Raw genomic sequence first — 23,163 nt, forward strand, 5'->3', positions numbered from 1 at the left:
CAGTGGGGTGGGATGGTACCAAGTTCCAAAACCGAATTCTCTTTTGTTTCAACTGAAGCCTTGCAACTGAGAAGGGATTGTTTTCCCCTGGCCAGTTTTATTTCAAAAACTGGACTGACCGGACATACCAGTTGTAATCTCTGTTTTCTTTTTTAAGAATGTAAGGAGTGGCAGTGGCACACATTTGAAGGTCACATTAACTTTAATGTGATTTACCCTAGTCCAGGGTTGTCACAATGGACCAAAATCTAAATCTGGTACAAACAGGCCAAACTCAATATGTATTAAAGAAAACAAGGGCTAATATTGTGCAAGCACACCTATTTTTGCTTGGAGGCCAATTTCACAAGCATTCATTCCCATTATATATGGTTCTTGAAATGTGTCATATTCTGTTGTACATGAGGGTTTGATAATACACTGTCCTGGGCCAAATCATGCCAGTCAGACACCAGATTTCGTGTTCAAGTCATGTTGCTGTATAGGCTATTAATTGAGTGTGTGGGCCTTCCATAATAGACATCTGAAATGATCTCAGTCTTAATATGGCCCACATGTCAGATGTCTGAGTTTGACATTCCTGGCATTCTTTTTTTATCCAAACATAAAATCTGTCATCATAATGAACTGGAGCGCTTGCCTGAAGGAAACTGCCATTCATGTTAACAGGATGTAGATAGAGGCAACTCTTTCTCCAGATTTTGTGCATCCTGTATCAAATTCTCTCAGTAGCCTGTATTAGAGGAAGGCAGTTGTGTAGTCCAGTGTTTCCCAACCTTTCTTGTCTTGTGTACCCCCTAAAAGCCTTTTTGGCATACCCTGAGTACCCCCTCACTCATGCTCTATATCCCCATGTGACTATCCTCCATACCTATGTTCCTTTTTCCACGTACCCCCTGCAGTGTGCTCGCGTACCCCTACTGGTAAACGTACCCCTGGTTGGGAATCACTGGTGTAGTCTACGTAGAACGGGGGATTTCAGTATAACCACTTCAAATTGATTGATCCATTGTTTTGAATAGCACATATATATACAGTATACCCACTTCAAAAAAGTTCAAAGTTCAAATATACAGTATACCCACCCTAAACCTAAGTAGACTACACCACTGGAGGAAGGATATTTATCATTTTAGTGACGAGTAGGTGTGGCAGTGCCTATGGGCATCTAAATGTGTATAAAGGGTAACAGGATTTCCTAAAAAGCAAAGCAGTTCCATTTTTGAGCTCTCCAAGATATCGATCAAGACATGTAATTGAGGAATGCATAATTAACTCTGTGATATTTTTAGTAACACCATCACATGGCTTAGAAATACTTTTGCAATCTGACTGACAAACCACTGAAGCAATAGCCGTAAAGGATGAATATGTCTGCTGTATTTATTTAGTAAGTGCAGAAAAACACATTATTACAATGAATGCATTCACTGAAAAAAGAACACTACATGACATTCCTTATGTCTGATCTGACATAAACTTCAAGGGTTTCATATGTGCGTAGTCTTGTCTAGTTACAGTTTGGCTTCAAACATACAAAGCTAAACAGAGTTAACAGTAATCACACGCATCTACAGGCTATTATACTATGACATACAGAACTTCTGACCTCTATGTTACATTAAAGACATGAATATTTCTTTTGACGGAAGACTGTCTTTCTACTAACTGCCCTTGAAATGTAGTACAACAGTAAATACAAGTTGCATCTGGCTGTCTACTTTGATAAATGTACTGTGCATGGCCTGTTTGCACACACTTCTGTAGAAATCCAATAATAATGTGACATCTCTTTGGGGGTATTTACTAGTGGTGTGCAAAAATGTTGTTGATGTGACTCATATAAAAAGAAAATACTTTTGCAAATGAATATAGACAATGGCTTAAAAAAAACACAGGGACAATATCATTACATTTTTTTTAGCTCATGATACCGAAGAGGTCATCCAAGGGTAAAACTTGCCCTAGTACAAATGTGTTGTAAAATGTGGCGCCATGTCATACCCTGGCAGTGGTTGTCCCCTTGCTGCCTTCATAATTAGCATTTACAACATCTAACACGGTTGTGTGTCATACGCAACAAGACTGATGGTTGAAAAATTCAGGCTTCACCTCAGGCTTACAACTGTCAACAGAAACTTTTCACACTAGAACATGTACAAGAGTAGCTGGAACCGGTCAGAGGTATCAGTCGAGTAACATCCTGTGGGATATCCTTCATGTTTCAAGATGGGTCGTCCACAAAGCAGTAGTGCCTGATGGATTTGTGTTGACTCTCTAGGGATTCCAGGGTGATCATGTCCGGTGTGGAGAAGGCACCACCCACAAGAAAGCTATTTTTGCAGGCCGTCTTTGGTCTTTGAGAAACCAGAAGGCGGATACAATCCTTGCTCTCCGTGCTGGGTGACATTCTTGCTGAGTAACAGTCATAAAAAAAGCAAAGTTTTATGAAATCTAGGGTGACATTCCATGCACTCAGGTATGTATGTTGTGTTTCATGTGGCTCTGTCCTCGATTACTTTTTACATGTTCAAATTTGCTTGCTTTGGAAAGCACCTACTGTTTAATGAACTACTATGTTGTTCAAAAGGTGCCATATAAAAAAAAATAGTTGATGACACATTTGTTGGCATCAAAAGAGGATAAGATGGCTTCATGTACGGTCCAATATGCGAGTACTCTTTTCATATATAAGGGACGTCCAGTCATCAAAGAAAGCTGCTCTAAACAGGAAAGACATTTCCCAGCTGTTTCATCTGTGTTCTAAACCACAATATACTGTAATTACCACGGCCACTCAAAACTACCCTGTTGTGTGCTGTGAAAGTAAAATATTTGTACTTTTATAACATAAAGTATAGTCCTGTTCAGGAGGACAAAGGCATGTACACTTGGTCCTAGTAACACAGATAAAAAAAACATACAAATTGAATTGTTGCTGCTTGTTTGAAAGCACTTGAACTTGTCTGTCCTGAGAGGTTGAAAAAAAGAGTGGGTTGCCTCTTCTGGTCTCCATGAAAGATGAGATGGATGTGTCACTGTGGTATGTTCTCAATTTCTAGAATAAGGCAAGTTGTCCAGCTACTCTTTGCCACTGAATCAAAAGAAAAAAGAGACAAACGCAACAACTTCCAAGAATAAAGCTTAAGATCACCTGCGACACCAACCAATTCATTTTTTAAAACACAGCATAAAACTCTCAGAAAAAGACAAACTTTTTTTTTAGTAGAAAGACCTTCTTGTAACAGAGTCCTTTCAAAACCCCCTGCCTAATATCTTCTTTTTTTTTACCTAATCCACATTAAATCTCAAAAATAAAGAAAAACAGAAATCGAAAAGGCTCCTGAAGTAGTACTTTAAGAGGCTCTCCGGGGTGAGACGAGCAGAAAGGCCCTTAGTCTCGGAGTGTGGAGGGGTTCTGGTGGCATTCTGCAGGAAGGCTACAGGAAGTTGGAACCCTTTCCTGCGTCGAGCTGGAACTGGGCGGCTGACAAGACATCCGTAGGAGCGGAGGGTTGTCCATCCTAAATTTGAGGGGAAAACATTCAAATGAGTATAAGGTGTGTGTGTGTGTGTGTGAGAGAGAGAGAATGTGTAAGTGATCTGACTGTGTATCGTCTCCCAAAAAAGGCTACTGCTCTGATCCCTGTTTCTCAAAAGCATTGTTGCAGGAGCGTACCCATGTTTCCCGGGTCCCATGTTCATCGCTTTTTCTAAACAAGGGTTCTATGTTCCGCGCTTGGATCTGAACGGGATATAAGGCCTGAGATATGCTTGTGCACGCACATTGCATGCATGAAAGGTTGCCATACGTATTATATGTGAATTTTGAGCACAGCAACACACCAGAGCACATGGTACTATGCAGGCCCATGCTCACTGTGAAATATTGACAGCAACTAAGGGCGATTGTACCAATGTTGAGGTTGAAGTCATACCTTTGTAGACAGGATGAGGAACACATTTGTATAGCCTATATTGGTTTCATTTATGATATAACAACTCCCTCAGGCTACTGTAACTAGAGTGCATGTTCAGAGGAGACGGCTTTTGGTCACGATAGAGAGAGACACACACTCACACACACACACACACAGAACGAGGGCAAGAGCTCTTTGATGAGGTTCATGGAGACACTGGCGGGTCATTCGCCTTCTGATTTGACAAATAAAACCCTGAGCTAGATACCATTTCCTCCTTTAATGAGCATAATGTGTGTTCAAAATCAATTATTATCTAAGGTTAGCTGTCATTATCCACTTCAGCCCTAAAGCTGAGGACAGCGATAGCAGTGACACAAGCTGTTTCACTTGTCTGCAGAATACAGCTCTTTTACGAAACAGAACATCATGGAAAAGTGTATTCATATCCATAATTCCATCAGTCAAATGTCCGGGGAAAAAAAAAGTATTTCTTAGGTGCAATTTAGGTGAATTTTAATCAATTCTAGGGCGAATAATGGCAAACCCATCGGATTCCCATTTATTCCATTGGCATTTCGAAAAGTAGTGTTGATTCTCATGGTAATATGGGACAAATTGCGTCCCGTTTCAGCTCAACAGTACCCGTACTTCTTTCTTAACACAGGACAATTCCTTATTTCAGGGGACAGTTGGCAACCCTAGCGCAGAGCAACAACAATCCACGCCTTGCCATGCGGCTGCAGTCTAGTTGGAGGCAGGTGGAAACATAAGACCTGTTTTGAAAAGAGGTAGCAGGGAACATAGGACCCGGGGAACATAGGGATGTTGCCAATGGGAAACTACATTGCAACAAAGTAAGTTACTAACTAAGTTTGCATTGTCGAGAAACGCACCCCTGACCAACAGCTCCTCAAAAAAAAACAGCTGAAGACCAAAGCAACAATGCCCTCGATAGCAGCCGTTAGGTTATGGAGGTAGAAGAATGCGAGCGTAAGCGTGTTAGCGTAGCGGTGCACACCTGAGGCTGAGACTGGGGAGGGGTAAGCAGGGGAGCAGCAGGAGACATCTCCGTCATCTTCATCTCCTCCTTGGGGGGCTCCGCGTAGGTGGCTGGAGGAGCACTGTAGCTTACTGGGGCGTAGCCCTGAGGGGGGGTTTTAGCACAAGGGCTTCTTGAGCTTTTTGTATGGCAACCCCAGAGAAGAAAAACCCCACATTGCCCTAGTGACCCCATTTCCCCAGAAGCCATTGCAAACCCATTTATTGATATTCATGCAGCTGTGTTGCGTGCATTAATTACCACAGAAATAATACAACATCACTGGTTGACATGCATTCATTGCACATGACAGTGCACATGAGTATGTGAAAAAAGACCATGAAGAGAATTTAGTATTTATTTCTGCTTTTAGGGGAAAAATGGTCAAAGATAGAATGGGCTCACAATGGGTGAAATTATGTCAGAGGAACCTACTGGAGCCGCGGGTGCGTACTGGTTGCCAGGTGGTGGGCCATTCCACTGCGGGGGTCCTGCAGGTGCAGGCGCTGGGGGCGGGTAGGCCGGATTCTGGGGGTCATAGCCTGGCTGGTAGCCCTACGGGAGGACAAGACGTTTCACAACAAATGTGTTATAAATATATATTTACAACATCTTGCAATGTAATGTAAGCAGAGTTGTTTCAATGTCATGAATGGATTACTTAGCCTGGCAAGACAGACTAAATGTGAGATTAAATGTGAATATTTAGTCTGGCCCTGATCAATGAGAAATCGGAAGATTGTTGATGCAAACAACCCGTTGTTTTTCAAACCGTGTCTGTGCCTATAGGCCAACGCTCTGACCAAAACCCTGCCCGATTTGCACCCAAAGATTCAAAACAAATCTCCTGCATTGTGATTGGTCCGCCAGTTTCAGGGCATTGTCCAAGTCTAGACCCACTCGCAGACAAAAGTAATTTTGTCCGCTGGCGGGTGGGGCTAGTTTACTAGGCTATGGATTACTAGTTATTTGTTTAGTTTAGGAAGATGTGTTCAGGAATGTGTGTGTGTGTGTGTGTGTGTGTGTAGCATGCTTGCTTCTTGACTCAGACAGGAAACGGGAAGAGAGTCTTACAGGTGCTGCGGGCACGGAGGGGTAGAGAGGGTTCTGTGGAGGAGGTGCAGCTGGACCCATAGCTGGTTGATATCCCGGTGAGTAGCCCTGCACATATTATATACACGACACCTCTGATTAACACCAGACCTCAAAGCAACAGTAACAAAAACTAAAAAAAACCCCAGTAATTTCCTGCATTGAATGAAAAAAAAAAAAGCATGAACATCTTACCGCATTAGGATCTGGAGTGGGCCCCCCATGGTAAAATACCTATACAAAATATTTAAATGATGATTCACACAGTTCTTCACAAAATATCGCAAAGATGGAATAATTAATTGATCCACACAAATGGCAAAATAAAACATTTTTTTTTTTTTTAGAAGAAGAAGAAGAAGAAGAAGAAGAAGAAGAAGAAGAAGAAGAAGAAACTAGAAAAGCACTCAGAGAGCGCAGACCTCCGCCAAGGAAGTTCAGTTCCTTTTTAGACACATTAGATAGGCTATGTGCGTCATGATGTGGTGTCATTCGTGTAAATGTAGACCTGTTCAGAAAATTGAACCGTGAAGTTGTAACCAAATTATATCTGTCTCCATTACAATTACCATGTCCTCTGGTTAGCTGTGGCCTGCTTAGTTCACCTGTGATTGTGGTAGGCCTAGGCCTATTGGCAAAGTGATTGTCTGTGATTTGCAAATGCTTATTGAAGCTCACAGGTTAAAAAAAAAACATGATAGACAGAATGCCTTTAATACATTTTAAAATAACCTATCCCAAATCCAGAGAAAACATGGTTGGGTACTACATCCCTCCCAGATCCGCATTTCACAGAGGCTAATAACTTTTAATAGTCCGACTATTTATACAATTCTTGTTAGGAGGTAGCCTAGTTTATTTGCATGTTTCACGGATAAGTTTTGACTCTTTGAGGGCGTCGCTGAGTTCATTGACACTGTCATTCCATAACCGCAAGCGTTGTCAATAGGATTTTCTGGTCATTACATACAATTTAATTTGCCTGTTAACAGATGACTTGCTCATGGATCCATTCACTCATCCCAAGTTTGTTCACCAACTAGGCCTAGTTGAAAACTTTACTTCGAGCTTGAAAGACATGCCCCCTTTCCTTAGTTGCCAATGGGTGACAGAGTGAACTGGCAGTGACAATGTTGCAGGTAATTTCGCCATAATTTTTTGAGTCAGAAGATAGTACATGGATCAATCAGTGGATGAGCTGTAGACCTATTGAACTACAATATATATATATATATACAGTGAGTCCAATATGTATTTGATCCCTTGCTGATTTTGTTGGTTTGCCTATTAACAAAGACATGGTCAGTCAATAAATGTTATGATAATATGTATTCTAATATGGAGAGACAGAATATCAAAAAGAAAATCCAGAAATTAACTGAAGAGAATATATATTAATTTATTTCCATTTCATCGAGCAAAATAAGTATTTGATCCCCTGCCAACTGATTACAGTTCCGGGCCCACAGACCAGATGGGCACTTCCGATCAACTTTGTCATCTGAATTAAAGACACCTGTACATACTAACATGCATAAAAGACACATTGAATCAGCAGAATCAGTCCATAGTATGAGTGAATCAGTCACACTCCAACCTCACTAGCATGGGAAAGACCAAAGAGTGGTCAAATGATATCAGGGACACGATTTTAGACCTGAACAAAGATTAAATGGGCTGCAAAGCCACAAGAAAGAGACTGGGTATCAATGACCCAGCTGTTGATGCATTTCTTCCAAAATGTGAGGAATACAAAATGACTATCCATCAGCCTGTCTGGGGTTCTATACAAGATTTGACCTTTTGTAGGGATTTGGTAATCATGAGAACAGAAAGAAATCACCCTAGAGCTGTACGAGATGAACTAGGCAATGATATCAAAGCTACTGGGACCAAAATCACTGAGAAAACTACTGGTAGCACTTAATGCCACAGAGGTTTAAAATCCTGTAGTGCACACATGGTACCTCTACTTCAGAAGGAACCTGCGCAGTCCCACTTGAGGTTTGCCAACGGACATCAGACTGGTTTAGGATATGATAAGGAGGTGCTGTAGTCAGATGAAACCAAAATCAAGCTGTTTGGCATTGTCACAATTCAATGTGTTTTGAGAAAGAGTACTGCTGTCTATGATCCCAAGAACACCCTCCTCACCATCATGCATGAAAGTGGTATCATTATGGTTTGAGGGTGTTTGTCTGGCCAAAGCACAGGACAACTTCACATCGTCAATGAATGGATGGAGGGAGACATGTAATGTGCAATCCTGAGTGCAAACGTCCTTCCCTCCACCACTACACTGAAGGGTGGGCCATTTTTGGATCTCCCAACATGACAATAATACACAACATACAGTCAAAGCAACGAAGGAGTGGCTCAGTAAGAAGCATATTAACGTTGTGAAGTGGCCTAGACAGTCTCCAAATATTAACCCTATAGTAATTCTATGGAGAGAACTGAACCTCCCATTTGCCAAGCTACAGCCACAAACTATTAATGTTTTAGAGATAATGTGCAAAGAAAAATGGGCAAAAATATTTTCTACTATATGCACAAACATTGTCATTAACTAAAAGAAGCATCTAACCTCAGTGCTAGACAACGAGGGCTTTGCCACAAAGCACTTTATCTTCTTTAGCTAGAGGGATCAAATACTTATTTGCCTAAATTAAATACAAATAAATTAAAATATATTATTTTAAGTTATTTTCTGGAATTTCTTTTTGATATTCTGTCTCTCCATGTTTGAATACATATTATCATAAATTTATAGACTGATCATGTCTTTATTAGTGGGCAAACCGGCAAAATCAGCAAGGGATCAAATACATATTGGACTCACTGTATATATATATATATATATATATACATATATATAGGCCTATATATTTTAACAGGGTCATGTTTTTTTTTAGAGATAATTAAAATTGGGATAGACTAGAATGAGGTAGGATTTGGGAAGCTATTGCGGGGAGCGTTGTGCGCGTGTGTCTGATGCTTTTGCTTACGGGGACTTAATGTTTCACAGAGGTAGTAACTCTTTGAATAGTCCAACTATTTATACAATTCTTGTTCGTATTTCACTGCTACGCTTTGGCTTGTTGAGGGCATCGCCGGACTCACCTGCTTGACGCGCTTTCTTTCATTCAATAACCAAATTGACAGAATATTCTCAATGCTATTGAAGAGGCATCCCCTGCTCCCTATTCCCTTAGGTCTATTGAAAATCACTGTTCGCCGTTATGAATGTCTTCACCGTTCGTTCCGTTCGTTATGAAATTAAGTTCAGCATATTATGCTGGAATGTTTTGTGTTGCTGGCGATATGCTATGCCTTCAGTGCGCTGTTATGAATCTCTTCACCGTTCGTTCGTTATGCAATTAAGTTCAGCATAATGTTTTGTGGTACTGATGGATATGCTATGGCTTCAGTGCACTGTGAAGCAACAAATCACCACGGACTATGCACTAGTTACAATTCGCGCGCACCTTTACCTAAGCACTTGGAGGAGATAGATGGGATGTGCGGTGTGTGTGTGTGTGTGTGAGAGATATTCTTGCCGCGTCGCGTTTCACAGAGGCTTCTTCAGTGCGCTGTGAAGCAGCAATTAAATCACCACGGATAGTCTATAACACTGGTTGCAATTTGCATGCAGCAAATAACCACAGACTATGTGGCAGTCTAAAGACAATCCCTTCAGAATTGTCCAGAATTCACCATCGCGCACCTCGTGGTTGTATGCCAAATACGTGCGCTGTGGGCTCACGTGGGCTATAGGCTTTGATAGTGGTTGGTGTAAGCGCTGTCGCGGCAAAGACAGTCCCTTGAGAATTGTCCAATTCACCTCGCACACCCAGTGGCAGTCCGCGAAGGTGCCAGGACACCCGTGACATAGTTTGAGACCAGTGCTGATTTGCAGCAGGACGTTTTATACTCGCTGGGACGTGACGTCATCACACCCTGTCCAGTTTCAGTCAGAGCCCTTTATAAGGGCTCTAATTCGGTCTGATGACTTTGCCATTGTGACGTGGCGCAAGAGGCCAGGTGGACCAGCGAACGAACGAACGAATTAACAAACAAACACAGAAATCGGGCGATCACATAACCTCCTTGGCGGAGGTAATGAAAAAAATGGCCACCTCACCTGGCCACCAGATCCTCCTGGGGGGATCATGGGGGTGTTGTAAGAGGGAGGTCCTCCGGGTGGGGGGTTGTCTGCGATCACGTGCGTGGCGGTAGTGGTGGCCTTCTTGCGGAAGATCTTCTTGCGGCAGCAACAGCAGACGCCAGCGGGGATGCCAAGCAATAGCAGCAGGGCCAGCAGGGGATTCCCGGAGCTCGGATGCTCATCTGCAGCAGAGGATGAGAAAAGCACAGGGGTGGGTCAAAGACGTCCAACATGAAATTGTCCTTTAGTGCAACGGATACTTTTGCTTACTACTAACGGCAAAAAACACGATTTTTTAAAATTATTTTTTTGGCTTGGCTTTCATGCATTCATTTGAATTTTTTTTGGTGAAAATCACGTTTTTTACAGTTACAGTAAACAAAAGTATCCCTTGGCACTGAAGGACCAGACGATTTCATGTTGGACGTCTTTGACCTAGGTACACACGAGGTGGGTACAGGGGTGGCGAAGGGGCGGGATGGGATTGTCTGGAGAAAACAAGCCTTCTTTGGCCATTCGTGAAATTTACAAATTGACTTGTACAGTACTAAATTTGTCTCTTAAAGTACACATCGCAGGTTAACCACTACTTTCGATCAATGTGTACATAGTGTCGCAAATAAATGATCTACACATACAAGCCCCTCCCTACAACTCCTATGAGACACATGCATAACTAAATATCCATTATAACTCATATATGACTAGATATACATAACTTAACATACATCCTCATGTGTAGACCATGTGTTTTCCCTGGCATGTCGTTCTAAGGGCCTCACATGTCAAGTTGGCTCAGAGCCTAGTAGTCCACTTGCAACCTTGCCCTAAAAGGGCTGAACACATTTATCAGACAAAAGTGTCAGTTTGGGGGTTTCGGCATCAGTAGTATCATGTAAGTGGTGGTGCTCTGATGAACAAGAAAGCACCCCCACACTTTCGTATTATATTTCCACGTGTTGTTACTGTGCGTGCAAGTGCACAAACGTTTATGGCACCACATGGTTAAACCACATAGATGACTGTAGCGGTCTAAAAGGGCAGAGCATGCCCCTGGAGACATGGTGTTGGCCTCTGGCCAAGTTTCCTTCATCAACGCACAGCAACTATCAGGGCACTTTGCCACCCTCTGTCCCAGACTCTCACCAGAGGTTTCCTGCCTTTCTCACAATGCTCTTCAACAGCACTCACTACCACTCCTCTTGCCCTACCGCCTGATTTCTTTCTGCTTCAAATTCCAACTACTTTCCTCTGCATATCTGGAAGATGCCATTTCCCCCACCTCTTTTGGGTTTCCTTTAGCCACAGTTCATATACATGTTGATGTTGTACATTGAAACTGTACACATTTAGCAAAGGACAAACTGGACAAATGTAACCGTTGCCGTTGCACAGTTGCCACACTTATTGGCGCACACAGCACTTCAGTCAACAGTACATTGAGTATCAATAGTTTGAAATTGATTAATAACAGAATTATACTGATATTAAACTAAAACAAAGGGTTTAAAATGTAAACCTCAGCTGTCACTGTAAATCATGGTCTATTCTTAGAGAGATTGTGAGAGGGGTTAGAGCTGGGAGCTTATTTACGGTGTCTGTGTCAGCCTGCGCAACCTTTCCGGCACACAAATGTCCACTGCCATCCCCGACACAAGACTCTTCCTGTGCCATACATTTGGGTACAATTACCTGAGGTCTATTATTAGAAACACACATGAATAATTGGGTTTACTTCACTAAGAATTGTTGTTTTTCACTGTCGTGGACATGAACTTCACTGTGGTCTGTAATTGAATTCGAAAGTGACGGAGAAGAATTAAGGCACACGTCTCAGTTTCACGGTCTGTGTGTGGCTATGTATATAGTCTGATTGGGGCATTTCTGGGATTCTTTGTAAAAGCTTTAAATTGCTCGGATTTGTACGAGCGCAGGCTGGTCTCATCACATAATAGAGAGTTCTCAGATTTCACACACGAGTGTGCTTCGTCAGACTTGTAAAAGGAGTGGTGATATTTTGAGCCACGCATGCCCAAAGCAACTCCACAGAGTAAGCTTACAAAAAGTTCCGGGAAGGAGTTTAGTTAGCCCAACCCATCTGGGCACAGCCCAGGTCCTACCAGGCCAAATCGTTTTCCGTTGACGAACAAACTCAAATCCACGATATTTATACAATACATTGCATGCACCGCAACACGGCCTAACCGGCAACATCTGTGTTGCATCTAGAACCGTGGGTAATCACTGGCCCAACCCAGCCCAACCAGCTCCAACTGAAAAAGGCCAGACCTCAAGCAGGCCGTTGTTTAGCTGTAGAAATCCAGCCGCTAATGACCGCCTGATTGTCATCTGTTAAGATCTAACCATGAGGTCATTCAAGCAAAATATTTCACTATGTATAAACAAAGAACTGTACAAAAAACAAAACGAAAAAAGTTCATCCAATTAACCATCTGCGTAACACTTACAGTATTTATCCACACACAAGGCCGTCGTTTAGCCGTAAAAATCCAGTCGCAAATGACACTGTATGATAGCAGTCATTTTAGATCGGTTTCCTGTTTGCGTTACCGTGCCCACATGCCACATGTCATGAGAGGTTACATTTCCCCTCTTCAGCTATAACCATGAGGGCATCCACCAAAATAATTCACACACTTAAGCAAAGAAAAATACAATCAAAACAAGTTAACAACTATCTGTGTAACACCTATCTATAGCCTATACACACACTTTTAATGCCTTGCAAATACACTTTGTAATAGCACATGATCACCCGCCGTGACCATGCAGAGCAAAGCAGTGGGGCGCAGCGGGACGCAGTGGAAGGGGAACTCACCAACCAAAGTCATTTTGGTGACTGACACCAGCCGGTCTCGGCTATCATAGAGCCTGTATCTGCCGACATCTGTCGAGTTGACCCAGGTGATGGTGATTCTGCTGTTGATGATTTTCACCCGCCCCGAATAGTCGGGCAGGTCATTGCCCACGGGTGCCCCATCTTTCACCAGGGTGTAGTTGCCGGATTCTCCGGAGAACACCAGCGTGGCCTCGTGGTAGTTGCTGCCTTCCAGGGAGATGTACAGGTCCTCTCCTGCCACTCGATCAATGTATGAATGTCTAGCTGTATAGAAGAGGAACGAGAAGACATGGGAGTTACATGTGTGTACCTGTAACCGTCTGCCATGTAAGGATGCCACAATACTAATGTAACAGAGTGAGCAGTAAATACAAATACAAAAAATATAAATAAATAAATAAATAATACAACATGGTTCTCAGAGTGATATCTATTAAACCGTGCATCTAGCGTCTTGTTTCTAAATAAATGAAAACATATATGATCATATACAATCATAAAAATTACCATCACATTTTGTTATTTCATCTAAACCTTGAAGATCTTACAGATTTGTTTTATGGGGACTTATTTGTCGAAAAAGATCTCGTCCAACAGGCCAAGTGAATGGACCACAGCAGAGCTCTGGATGGACAACATTCCAGCTGTCTGTTGCACATGCCGGACATAGTTCAGTACGTACTAAAAAATAATAAACTAAGAAAAACAAACAGCACCACGTTTCTGTTATTTCAGTGGTTGTGACATGACCATGATTGAATCCCATATCACCCCTTGCCCTATGCCTTTCCCCTTCCTCTCCGGTTTGTGCGTTCACATGAAGGGCTAGAGCCGTCCCAATTCACAATCAGACAGAGGGGAAGGGGTATGGGGAAGGGTCGTACTAGCCAAGAACGCAGTATAACGCGCAATATACTGCACTTCTCCATTGACACCGTGGTTTTGGTGTAGACAGTAATACCACAACAGAACGCAGTATAATGATTTTTCAGCTAAAAAGTAATGAGAATGTTAGTTAGCTTTTTTCTTGTGTGCATGAATTTCCACCATAAATAAGTATTATATGGAAGGGTCATCACCATTTTACCTCCAACACAGTTGCGTGGCCAGACAGGAAACTTTAAAGCCTTTTTTCTCAGTTCACCATTTCGAATTATACTGCGTTCTGAAATTGTAGGGCAGTATAGGTGTCACTCCGTGATTGTTGAAGGGGTGTCTCAATTCATAGGGGTTGCGCTTCAAGCCCTACCCCTTACTGCTCTGTTTGAAGGGACGAGGGCCAAGGGGAAGGCATAGGGGTAGAGGGAGAAATTAGAAATGGGATTCGGCCTGAGAGTAAAGTAACTGTCAAGAGTCAAGAGTACAGGGGTCCGTATCTCGAAAGCGTCTTTGCTAACGACGGTAGCAACGTCCTTCGTAAGAGCGACTCAACTCTCTCTCGGCAGCGACGCTCACCACTAAATCCAAGGGAATGGTGTTACGTATTGAGACGGTCTTAAGACGGTTAGCAAAGACAAGAATCGAGAAACGGACCCCAGGACATGAGAAAACATGTGAAAAGGAAACAAGACATTGTATATAATTGTCCATCTTCCTTACTTGTTACAGCCAGTAGGATGGCTTTGATCTCCTTGTTCCAGTAGTCCATCAGCCTGTAAGTGCCTTCATCATCGAATCCCACTGCCGATAACTCCCAGCGCTGATCTGATGTACTCGACGAGCTGCTGCTGCTGCCATATATTCTTCCTTTCTTGGGTGAAGTCCCGCGGCTCCATATCGTATACAAGGTGCTTGGCGGTTCTGCAGGTACGAACTCTAGCCTGTCCGCCTCCTTGGGGATCTTGATAGAAAGTCGACGGCCATTTTCCAGTCGTTCACGTGTGGTATACATGCACTCTGTAACAAGGCAGATAGGTTCAGTGTCATTACTTAGACCTACAGCACGTAGGCCAATGGGTGCCATATACGGCCTGACGGTAAGGTCATGGCAACGGCTGAGACTGTGCCTCTGACTGCCAGGGCAAGAACACAGTCTCTTTGGTATACTACTTTACTTTGGTACTCTACTTTACTTAAAAAATAATAATAATAAAAAACTAACCCTACTTTGCATCTGCACTTGTTGTTCTGTATTATTTCCTGTGCACGTCTTATCTACTAACGATGTTGGCTATGATTATGTCCGCGAATGTCAGTGGCTTTGGTTAAAAAGCGTCTGCCATGCAATGTAATGTGATAATGGTATAGCTTTTAGAGCACATGTTTGGTACCCCAGAAGCCTGGGATCAAAGCCGGGTTTGGCAGGTTTTTCTCCCCTGTCCTACACACTCTAAATAGTATAAAATGCAAGTCCTTCTTAGAAGAGGTCTAATCAGATTTCTGATGTGTTTCAGTAGGCCAACTTAAAACAAATCTTAGAAACAAATCATTTTTCAAAAGTCATTAAATAGTACCACCACCTCACTTATTTCCCAAAGTCTGTGTGTGTGTGTGTGTGTGTGTGTGTGTGTGTGTGTGTGTGTGTGTGTGTGTGTGTGTGTGTGTGTGTGTGTGTGTGTGTGTGTGTGTGTGTGTGTGTGTGTGTGTGTGTATGCCTGCCACTATGAGGTGTAACTTGCTGACGATCCCTTATACATGCAGACACTGTGGTGAACGCCTCTCAAGCTAGTTGGTGTGGCCACATGTCTGGAAGGCACAGTTTTAGCTGCATGGCTGCATGCAGGGCTTTCGGTTAACATTTTGCATCACCAACCAAACTAGCTAGAAGATGTGAATCTTACAGGCCAAACATACACTCACCATTGAAACAGAGTAGTAAGATTTCTTTTCTACCAGCCAAACTGAATTTTCATCAGCATTTGGCCGGTTGGCAGATGTTAACTTAGAGCCCTGGTTGCAGGTGTTATGCCCTCTATTGGCGGGGGGAAGAGGGGTGGATACAATAGGCATTTGGACAGGATTCCCCAAAATAATGGCTAATGTCTCCTTGACCATGGCATCTAACCCTGCAATTCTCCCTGGAAGCAGCAGTTGATGAGTCTAGGCGCACACACACACACACACACACACACACACACACACACACACACACACACACACACACACACACACACACACACACACACACACACACACACACACACACACACACACACACACACACACTCTGTGTGTTTGTTTAGTGTGCCAGGCTCCTACTGTGTGTTTACTGGCTTACTGGTTTACGCAGAGATAAATTCCCTCTTGCCATTGTGTGTGTATCAAGGAGTATACCTATATATCTGCCCTCCATAGCCAGTAGCACATACAAACAAGATAGTGATGCAGTGAAAGCATACCAGAAGGGACACACTTGATAATGGTGGGCCAGGTTTTGGCCTTAAGACTTTGATTTCATTCAAAATACAAGCCATCCAACCAACCATGAGGTGTTGCCACCCAGGCCCCCCATCCCACTCAAGCTGAGAAGGTCTGCCCAGTCAAGCACTGACTAGGGGGTCTCGCCACCAAAAGGCAAATGGAACACCACCTAGTTAGTTACATATCCAAAACATATTACCACACATACCATACACTAAACATATCTGGTCTGAGAAGCTGACATTGCATTAGTATTATTAATATCGTGATCCAGACTTGGGAAGAGCATTTACTGTGAGTTACGGACCAAAATATACACAATGAACATAATCTGCTCCGTACAAATTACAAATAACCGTCCACTTACCCACATCGAGCACAGCCAACGCCAGGATCAGCAGAGACCACATCCTATCTGTGGTAGGAAGCACAGGGACATACATCAGTCTTAGGAGAGGACAGCTGATCAGCAGGCATTGAGGGGTGTCTGTTATACTTTCATGACCAGGGGAAATTAATGAAATCACCAACTTGGATGTACATCTCTTAATCTAAATTTCTGTTTTGGACCAACGGTGTTTATCTATATTGTGTAATATTAGTAACCTATATTACTGTATTTACAAAAAATACTCTGCATGGCACACATTTAACATTCAGCAGGAAACAATCTTACAAATGTACTGCCAAAAGGGGTCGACTTTCCAAGTTTCCACAGACTAATTTTAAATAATTTGAACACTTGCATGGGACTACAAGACTGAATTTCAAACATTATAGGCTACGATAGTGGGACAATCTGAACTTCTTTAGCACCAGTCAGGGGATAATAGATAGTTATTAAATATTATTAACCATTCAATAGCTGTTGTTGGGATTGCTACTACTACTACTCATATTGTTATTATTACTATTACTATTATTATTATGAAATAAGTAGTAGGTCTAGTAGCAGACCTCACTATATTAGCAGTAGGCTATGGGACTTATGGGTCAAGATGGGCAAGCTTCAACAACATCAAAAATGCACGCATAGCCTACATGAAAATCTGTGCAGTCTGAGCACAATGATAGCTGGCCTGAGACCACCATACCAGACCAGTGAGCAATGGTATGAGACTTGATTGCAATCAATTAAATCTAACAGTAAGCCTTTATGGCCGGTTTCCTAGAGACCACGCCACAACCTAGGCCATTCTTCGGGGTGAAGGAATGTTTGGAGTTTCTGTTTGGAGCTATTCTAGTCATTCAGCACATAGCACACACTGAAAAAAAACATTTTAAAAGCACATTTTAAATTAAATGGACAGGCAGAGAGACCACCGAATAAATAAAACATGCGGAAAGAAACCCCAAGTGAGATGTTTTACGCAGCCCCTTTTACGCAAACGTTTTCACCAAAATGCATTATTGGTTAGGCTATTTCGACAAGGCTATTTGTGGGAATGCCAAACTAGGTGTGTAGGCTAGCACTCGCGCTGCAGTGGGCAACAGGCAAAGAGTGAAGGAATGCACTTTTACACATGCGACAGAACAAAAACGACCACTGCTTACCCCTCCAGGGTCCCACTTAATTGCTGAAAATGCGTATTAATGAGCAGAGCTCAGTGACCCGGCTACTGTATCTGTCTCTCGGAGCTGCCACAATGTCTCGGTTGTAAATAAAAAAATAAAAGGGAGGGCGGTGCCTCGGCGATGCCTTGTATCGCCCCTAAGGATCGGAAATGGCGCCCGCTTGGATTGTATGTTTGATACAAAAAAATAAGAGTGTGACGAGCAAAACACCACTATCTTGATACACCAGAAGACATCTGGTACTGATCACTGCAACCCCTAGTATCTATGAGCCAAGAAATGGCACCAGGCCAAAACGCATCCCGCTCATGATATCTCTGGCTGCCAGTTCATCATCTCAATCGCACGCGATGCTGCAAGTCATAAGTTCCAATGAGAATCTCACTTCACCAAACTAAGAATGCGAGGACGGGAGTTAGAGAAGACCCAAACCAAATACGCGGATTCACGTTTAGATAACCTTGCACTGTGCGTTTCATAGACGAATGGTTCAGTTACACACTTACTCGAGGTTGCTGGCTCTCTCGCAGGTCACTCTGATGCACTACCAGACATGCTACGCCGACTGTAGCTCTAACCTGGTCGTCGACATCGACAGTGCAGTATTGAAAAACCAGACTACGCCTGTATGTGACGATTTCATGGCATTGGCGGCGCCGCCAGGGGGAAAGGCAGAACTTGGGGACGTAGGGATTCATCCGGGGCCAACGGAGGGATATGCTTTTAATCTACAATGTGCAAGTAAAATATGTATGCATAACACCTTATTTCATTCATATAACCAAGAGCAATATGGTTTGGTTGAATATTTTGCGGTCATCTTTGGATGTCTCATAAACACACCCCTATGGGGTTACCTCATTTGGTATGGTCCATCCTTTACATTAAAAAAAAAAACTTATTACAGAGGGCTAGTTCAAGTGAAGCATGCACTCTATTAGGATCCAATAGAACAAACAACACATTATCAATTGTGCCTACATTTAGATATCACATTCTTTCACAGAAAAATCTTTTTCAGCACAAGAAAAGTTTGTGTAAGTTGAGTAAATGTTCACATTTGAATACCCCAGAATATATTTATGAATATGGAACTAACGCCCCACTACCTCACTGACCTCCTCTACCCCTCAAGATCCATGCAGTCCTCTTCCAAGTGCCATCTGACCACCCCCCACAACAGACTCAGGACCACCACTGACAGAGCCTTCCACCCTTTCGGATAAGTTAGTTGAGAATAGCCAAAATTAAAACCCAATTAAAACACATTTTGGTCCCCATTTAAAGTCAGGGAGGTATAGTTTAATAGTGGAAATGTGCTATAGTGTACTCCATTTACGACTACATGTGTGTATACATGCTATGTAAGTCTTCTTGGCTCCATTTCTGTCTGCTGATTGGAATTGCCAATGTGCAAGCACTGACACTCTCTCTTGTGCTGCTTATGAACCCCACTCAAAGTTGGCTTGTCTTGGACATACTGTAGGTAAAGGCAAGAGGGAGGCTTTTAAGAAGCAAAAAAGTTTAAAAAAAACCCACTGGGATAGGGCATAATAACTGACATTCTCTGACCCAAGCTCTCCTGTCAACTACGGCTCTCCCATGTCTCCTGTGTCAGGGGGAGTGGGCTTATTGTTCATCAAGCTCATGGTGACAAACAGACCTTCTTCAGAATAGGTATTAGTACAATAGACTTCTAGCACAATAGTACAATAGTATTAGCAGTGGGGTGGTGCTGAGGTGGTAGAGGAGCCTGTTTGGCAACCAGAAGTGTTGCCGGTTCAAGTCCTGGCCCCCTGGCTGACAATGTATCCTTGAACAGGATGCTTAACACCAAATTTGCTCTTGGTTGGAGGATGGTACTCTGTATGGCAGCCACACCAGTGTGTCAATGTGAGTGCGAATGAGTAAATGTGAGCCGTACAACGTAAAGGGCTTTGAGTGCTCAAAGGAGTGGAAATGCACTGTATAGGACTAAAAGTACTCCTCCTAATGCATGCTCATGTGTGTATAAATGCTATGTAAAATAGCAGAAAGTCTTCTATGCTCCATCTCTGTCTTGTGATTGAAATTACCAATGTGCAAGGACCGACGCTCTCTCTTGTGCTAGTGATGAACCTCACCCAACCTTCCAGTGACCATACATTGTAACAATTGTCCCCTTCCAGTAGGCTTTTCAAACTTGACAAACCAGTTCACTGAGCTGAAGCGGGTATGATATTCAGGGATCTGTGTTTTATAGAAATGTCATGTGTTAACTATGTCATGTTTGTATTATTTTGATGCTCTGCACATGTGCGCTATCATGGTCTTGGTTCTTGAACAGTCTCAAATGGGTTTAATAAAGTTCTCAAAACCAAGTACAATCTCCAGGTGAGTTGGAGGTTAGGGGCTGGGACCAGCCCTGGGCCCGAATTTGGCCTTGGAGCAAAGGGTAGCCTATTTAAATGTAAGGCATTATTTGAGGAGCTCTTCTGTAACCAGAATGAGAATCCCATGTTAAGACAGACGAGAGTCATATCCTTGTTGTTATATGTCCATGATATTCAATAGTCATAGATATCATTACATTATTCATTGACTTAACGGTATCTGAGCATTTCATTGCAACTTGGTTTCGTAGCTTGTACATGACTTATGAATTTTGATTATTACACTTTGAGCCACTTTGGTCTTTCTCATAGAGCATGCTTCTCTTGTTGAAATAACCAGGGATGGCCCTGCCGTGGCCAACTGGTAGGGCACTCGTCTGCCATGCGGCCGACCCGGCCCGGGTCATTTGCCGACCCCTCCCCATCTCTCTCCCCATTCGCTTCCTGTCCACCTCTCAAACTGTCCTGTCATCAATAAAGTCGTAAAAGACACACAAAAAAAAGAAATAACCAGGGATGCATGTCTGTGAAGTTGAGTTAGGGTTAATCAGAGGTAATTGTGTTGACCTTTCATCACTGTGTCAGCCCCAATGTATTTAGGTATGGTGTATAAACTATCAATAGTGGAAGGTGACTGATGTCATCCTGTAAGAGGACGATTTTGGGGGTTAGACTGAGTCACAGCACCCATGCACGAGAAACCGCCACAACATGATGGAATCAGTACCGATGAGAGCGATACATCTTCTGCCTCTTCTCAAATTAGACTCTCTTTATTGTAGGATAGTGTTTCTCAAAGGGGGTGCTACAGCCCCCCAGTGGGCGTTAGGCAGCCCTAGGGGGGCGATGAGAAGGATACAGGCGAGTGGGGTCGGGTCTTAGTTCCCACTGGGGAATCATTAGTCTACCGGTATTTCATTATTATTATTTTTAAAACATTGTTTTGGTCTTTTTGACTTTATTTATGATAGGACAGTGAAGGTGGTGACAGGAAGCGAGTGGGGAGAGAGAGACGGGGAAGGGCCGATAAAGGATTATGAGGATGTCAAGGAGGCGTTGGGAGGATTATGATGGGGTCAAGGGGGCGTTTGTTCAAAAAACGTTGAGGACCACTGTTGTAGGATGGAGGGGTGGAAGATATCTGCGACAGTGATCTCTGTGTGGGGTCCAAGAAGAATTGTCTATTAAGACAATACGCCTTTGACTTGAGCCATATCGAGATCATTGTGGATAGTTCAAGGGGACCTCTCGGTTGTATTTCAGAAGTGGTTTCAATATAATTAAAATGGTCCCTGTATTCACATTGCACTATAGATAAAAGCAGCAGCTCCAACTGACCCTTCTGCCACCGGTTTTGGTTTGGAAATTTGTCTTCTGTGGGGTCTACAGCTTCCTGTAGCCTAGGGCCCCGGGCCATCTTAATCTGGCCCTTCTAGTGATGATGACCATATCCATGCAGTTTCCGGTAATTTTCCATAGTCCTTATTTACTCCATTGAATCTCATCTGTCTGTTGAAGTCATTTGATTCGTCACCTTTGTGACGCCCAAGAACTAGATGCATTGATCTCCTGGCGTTATCATTGCCTATGCTACTGTTGGCTCTCAGTTCACACAATTTATATTATTTTGTTGATCACACATATAATGAAGTTTTCCTTGCCACAAAAGAAGAATAGAATGTTGTCCAGTTTATCACATGTGGTTATCGTTCCAAGAATAAAAAGATAGGCCTACCTTTATGTCTACAGTTATACACATTAGGCCTACACAGTCTGGGGTTATAGGAATCCTAATGGCTCCAGGACAACACAAAGATACACAGTGAGGAACAGACACAGAATACATCTACAAGGACCTACTCTCAGAAAGGCTACAGTACACAAATCACACAATGGGGCACAACAAGAATATCCATAGGCCTATAATTTGTTTAGGACTCCTTGATCCACAGTCCTGTTTCATGAAAATTCTTTTTTGTTGTTGATCTTTTTGACTTTATTTATGATATGACAGTGAAGGTGGTGACAGGAAGCGAGTGGGAAGAGAGAGACGGGGAAGGGCCGGCAAATGATCCGAATCCAGCGTCAGCCGCATGGTAGACGAGTGCCCCACCGGTTGGCCACGGCAGGGCCTTCATGAAAATTCTTGATAACTTTTGGCTAGAGCTTCTTCAGTGAAATGGTTATGGATAATAAAGCATTCTCAAAAGATTAGACCTACTTAGGCATATTACTCATAATTAGGCCTATTATCAAACATTCAATTGATTCCAATACTAATTTGTGGCTCCAGTAGGCCCTAGGCTATCTATTCTACTTTGTATTCTATTCTATTCTATTCTATTCTATTTCATTCAATTACAACCCATTATATTATATTCTATATTATTATGCAAAATGTCAAATGTTATATAGGCCTATAGTGAATTGGCTAATTGACATTCTTTGACAGTGGAGCTGGTCGTATGTCATTTGGAACTGTGCTGTTTTGACGCAAGACATAAGGCAACGTGTTGGCCTACAGGTTTCCACTTCAAGTAGCAAGTTTGTTCATTTTAGAACCTTGAGATACACTTGACATTTATGGTAGGTAATAGTAATGTAATAAACTAGCAATTCATATGTGATGATGTAGCCTACATGATGATGTAGCTGACATCACGTGGGATGAGGCTGAAGTAGCTGGAAAGGCAGTTTATGCGGTTAACGAAATGGTTTAACTTCGTTAGCTGTGTTTCTCTGTAGTTCTTTGTTTACAGTCGCACGGGGCACAT

General features: G+C 42.7%; 2 protein-coding genes across 4 annotated transcripts in view; one reads left to right on the plus strand and one right to left on the minus strand.

Annotated features, from left to right (window-relative positions):
• Positions 1-1,369: 1,369 nt before the first annotated feature.
• wu:fc21g02 lies at positions 1,370-18,694 on the minus strand. 3 transcript variants are annotated; one of them, XM_063219289.1, is made up of 10 exons: positions 18,524-18,690; positions 16,810-16,857; positions 14,682-14,978; positions 13,062-13,346; positions 10,199-10,404; positions 6,250-6,288; positions 6,037-6,123; positions 5,398-5,517; positions 4,942-5,067; positions 1,370-3,524 (listed from the first exon to the last, which is right to left on the minus strand). In XM_063219289.1, the coding sequence occupies exons 2-10, from the start codon at positions 16,850-16,852 to the stop codon at positions 3,441-3,443; spliced, it is 1,287 nt and encodes a 428-aa protein (XP_063075359.1). In that variant the 5' UTR covers positions 16,853-16,857; positions 18,524-18,690; the 3' UTR covers positions 1,370-3,440. The 3 variants fall into 3 exon arrangements, with proteins under 3 accessions (XP_063075359.1, XP_063075360.1, XP_063075361.1); XM_063219290.1 differs by lacking the exon at positions 18,524-18,690 and adding an exon at positions 17,997-18,291; XM_063219291.1 differs by lacking the exon at positions 4,942-5,067 and having other exon boundaries at positions 18,524-18,694.
• A 3,870-nt stretch (positions 18,695-22,564) lies between these two features.
• The window catches only part of tcirg1a (T cell immune regulator 1, ATPase H+ transporting V0 subunit a3a), a 21,988-nt gene continuing 21,389 nt past the window's right edge, over positions 22,565-23,163 (plus strand). The window contains exon 1 of the mRNA XM_063219295.1: positions 22,565-23,163. This exon is cut by the window's right edge and continues 80 nt beyond it. The gene's annotated coding sequence lies outside the window, so the exon portion shown is untranslated.

Source organism: Engraulis encrasicolus, chromosome 16 (genome assembly GCF_034702125.1).
Source record: "Engraulis encrasicolus isolate BLACKSEA-1 chromosome 16, IST_EnEncr_1.0, whole genome shotgun sequence".
Classification (NCBI taxonomy): Eukaryota; Metazoa; Chordata; class Actinopteri; order Clupeiformes; family Engraulidae; genus Engraulis; species Engraulis encrasicolus.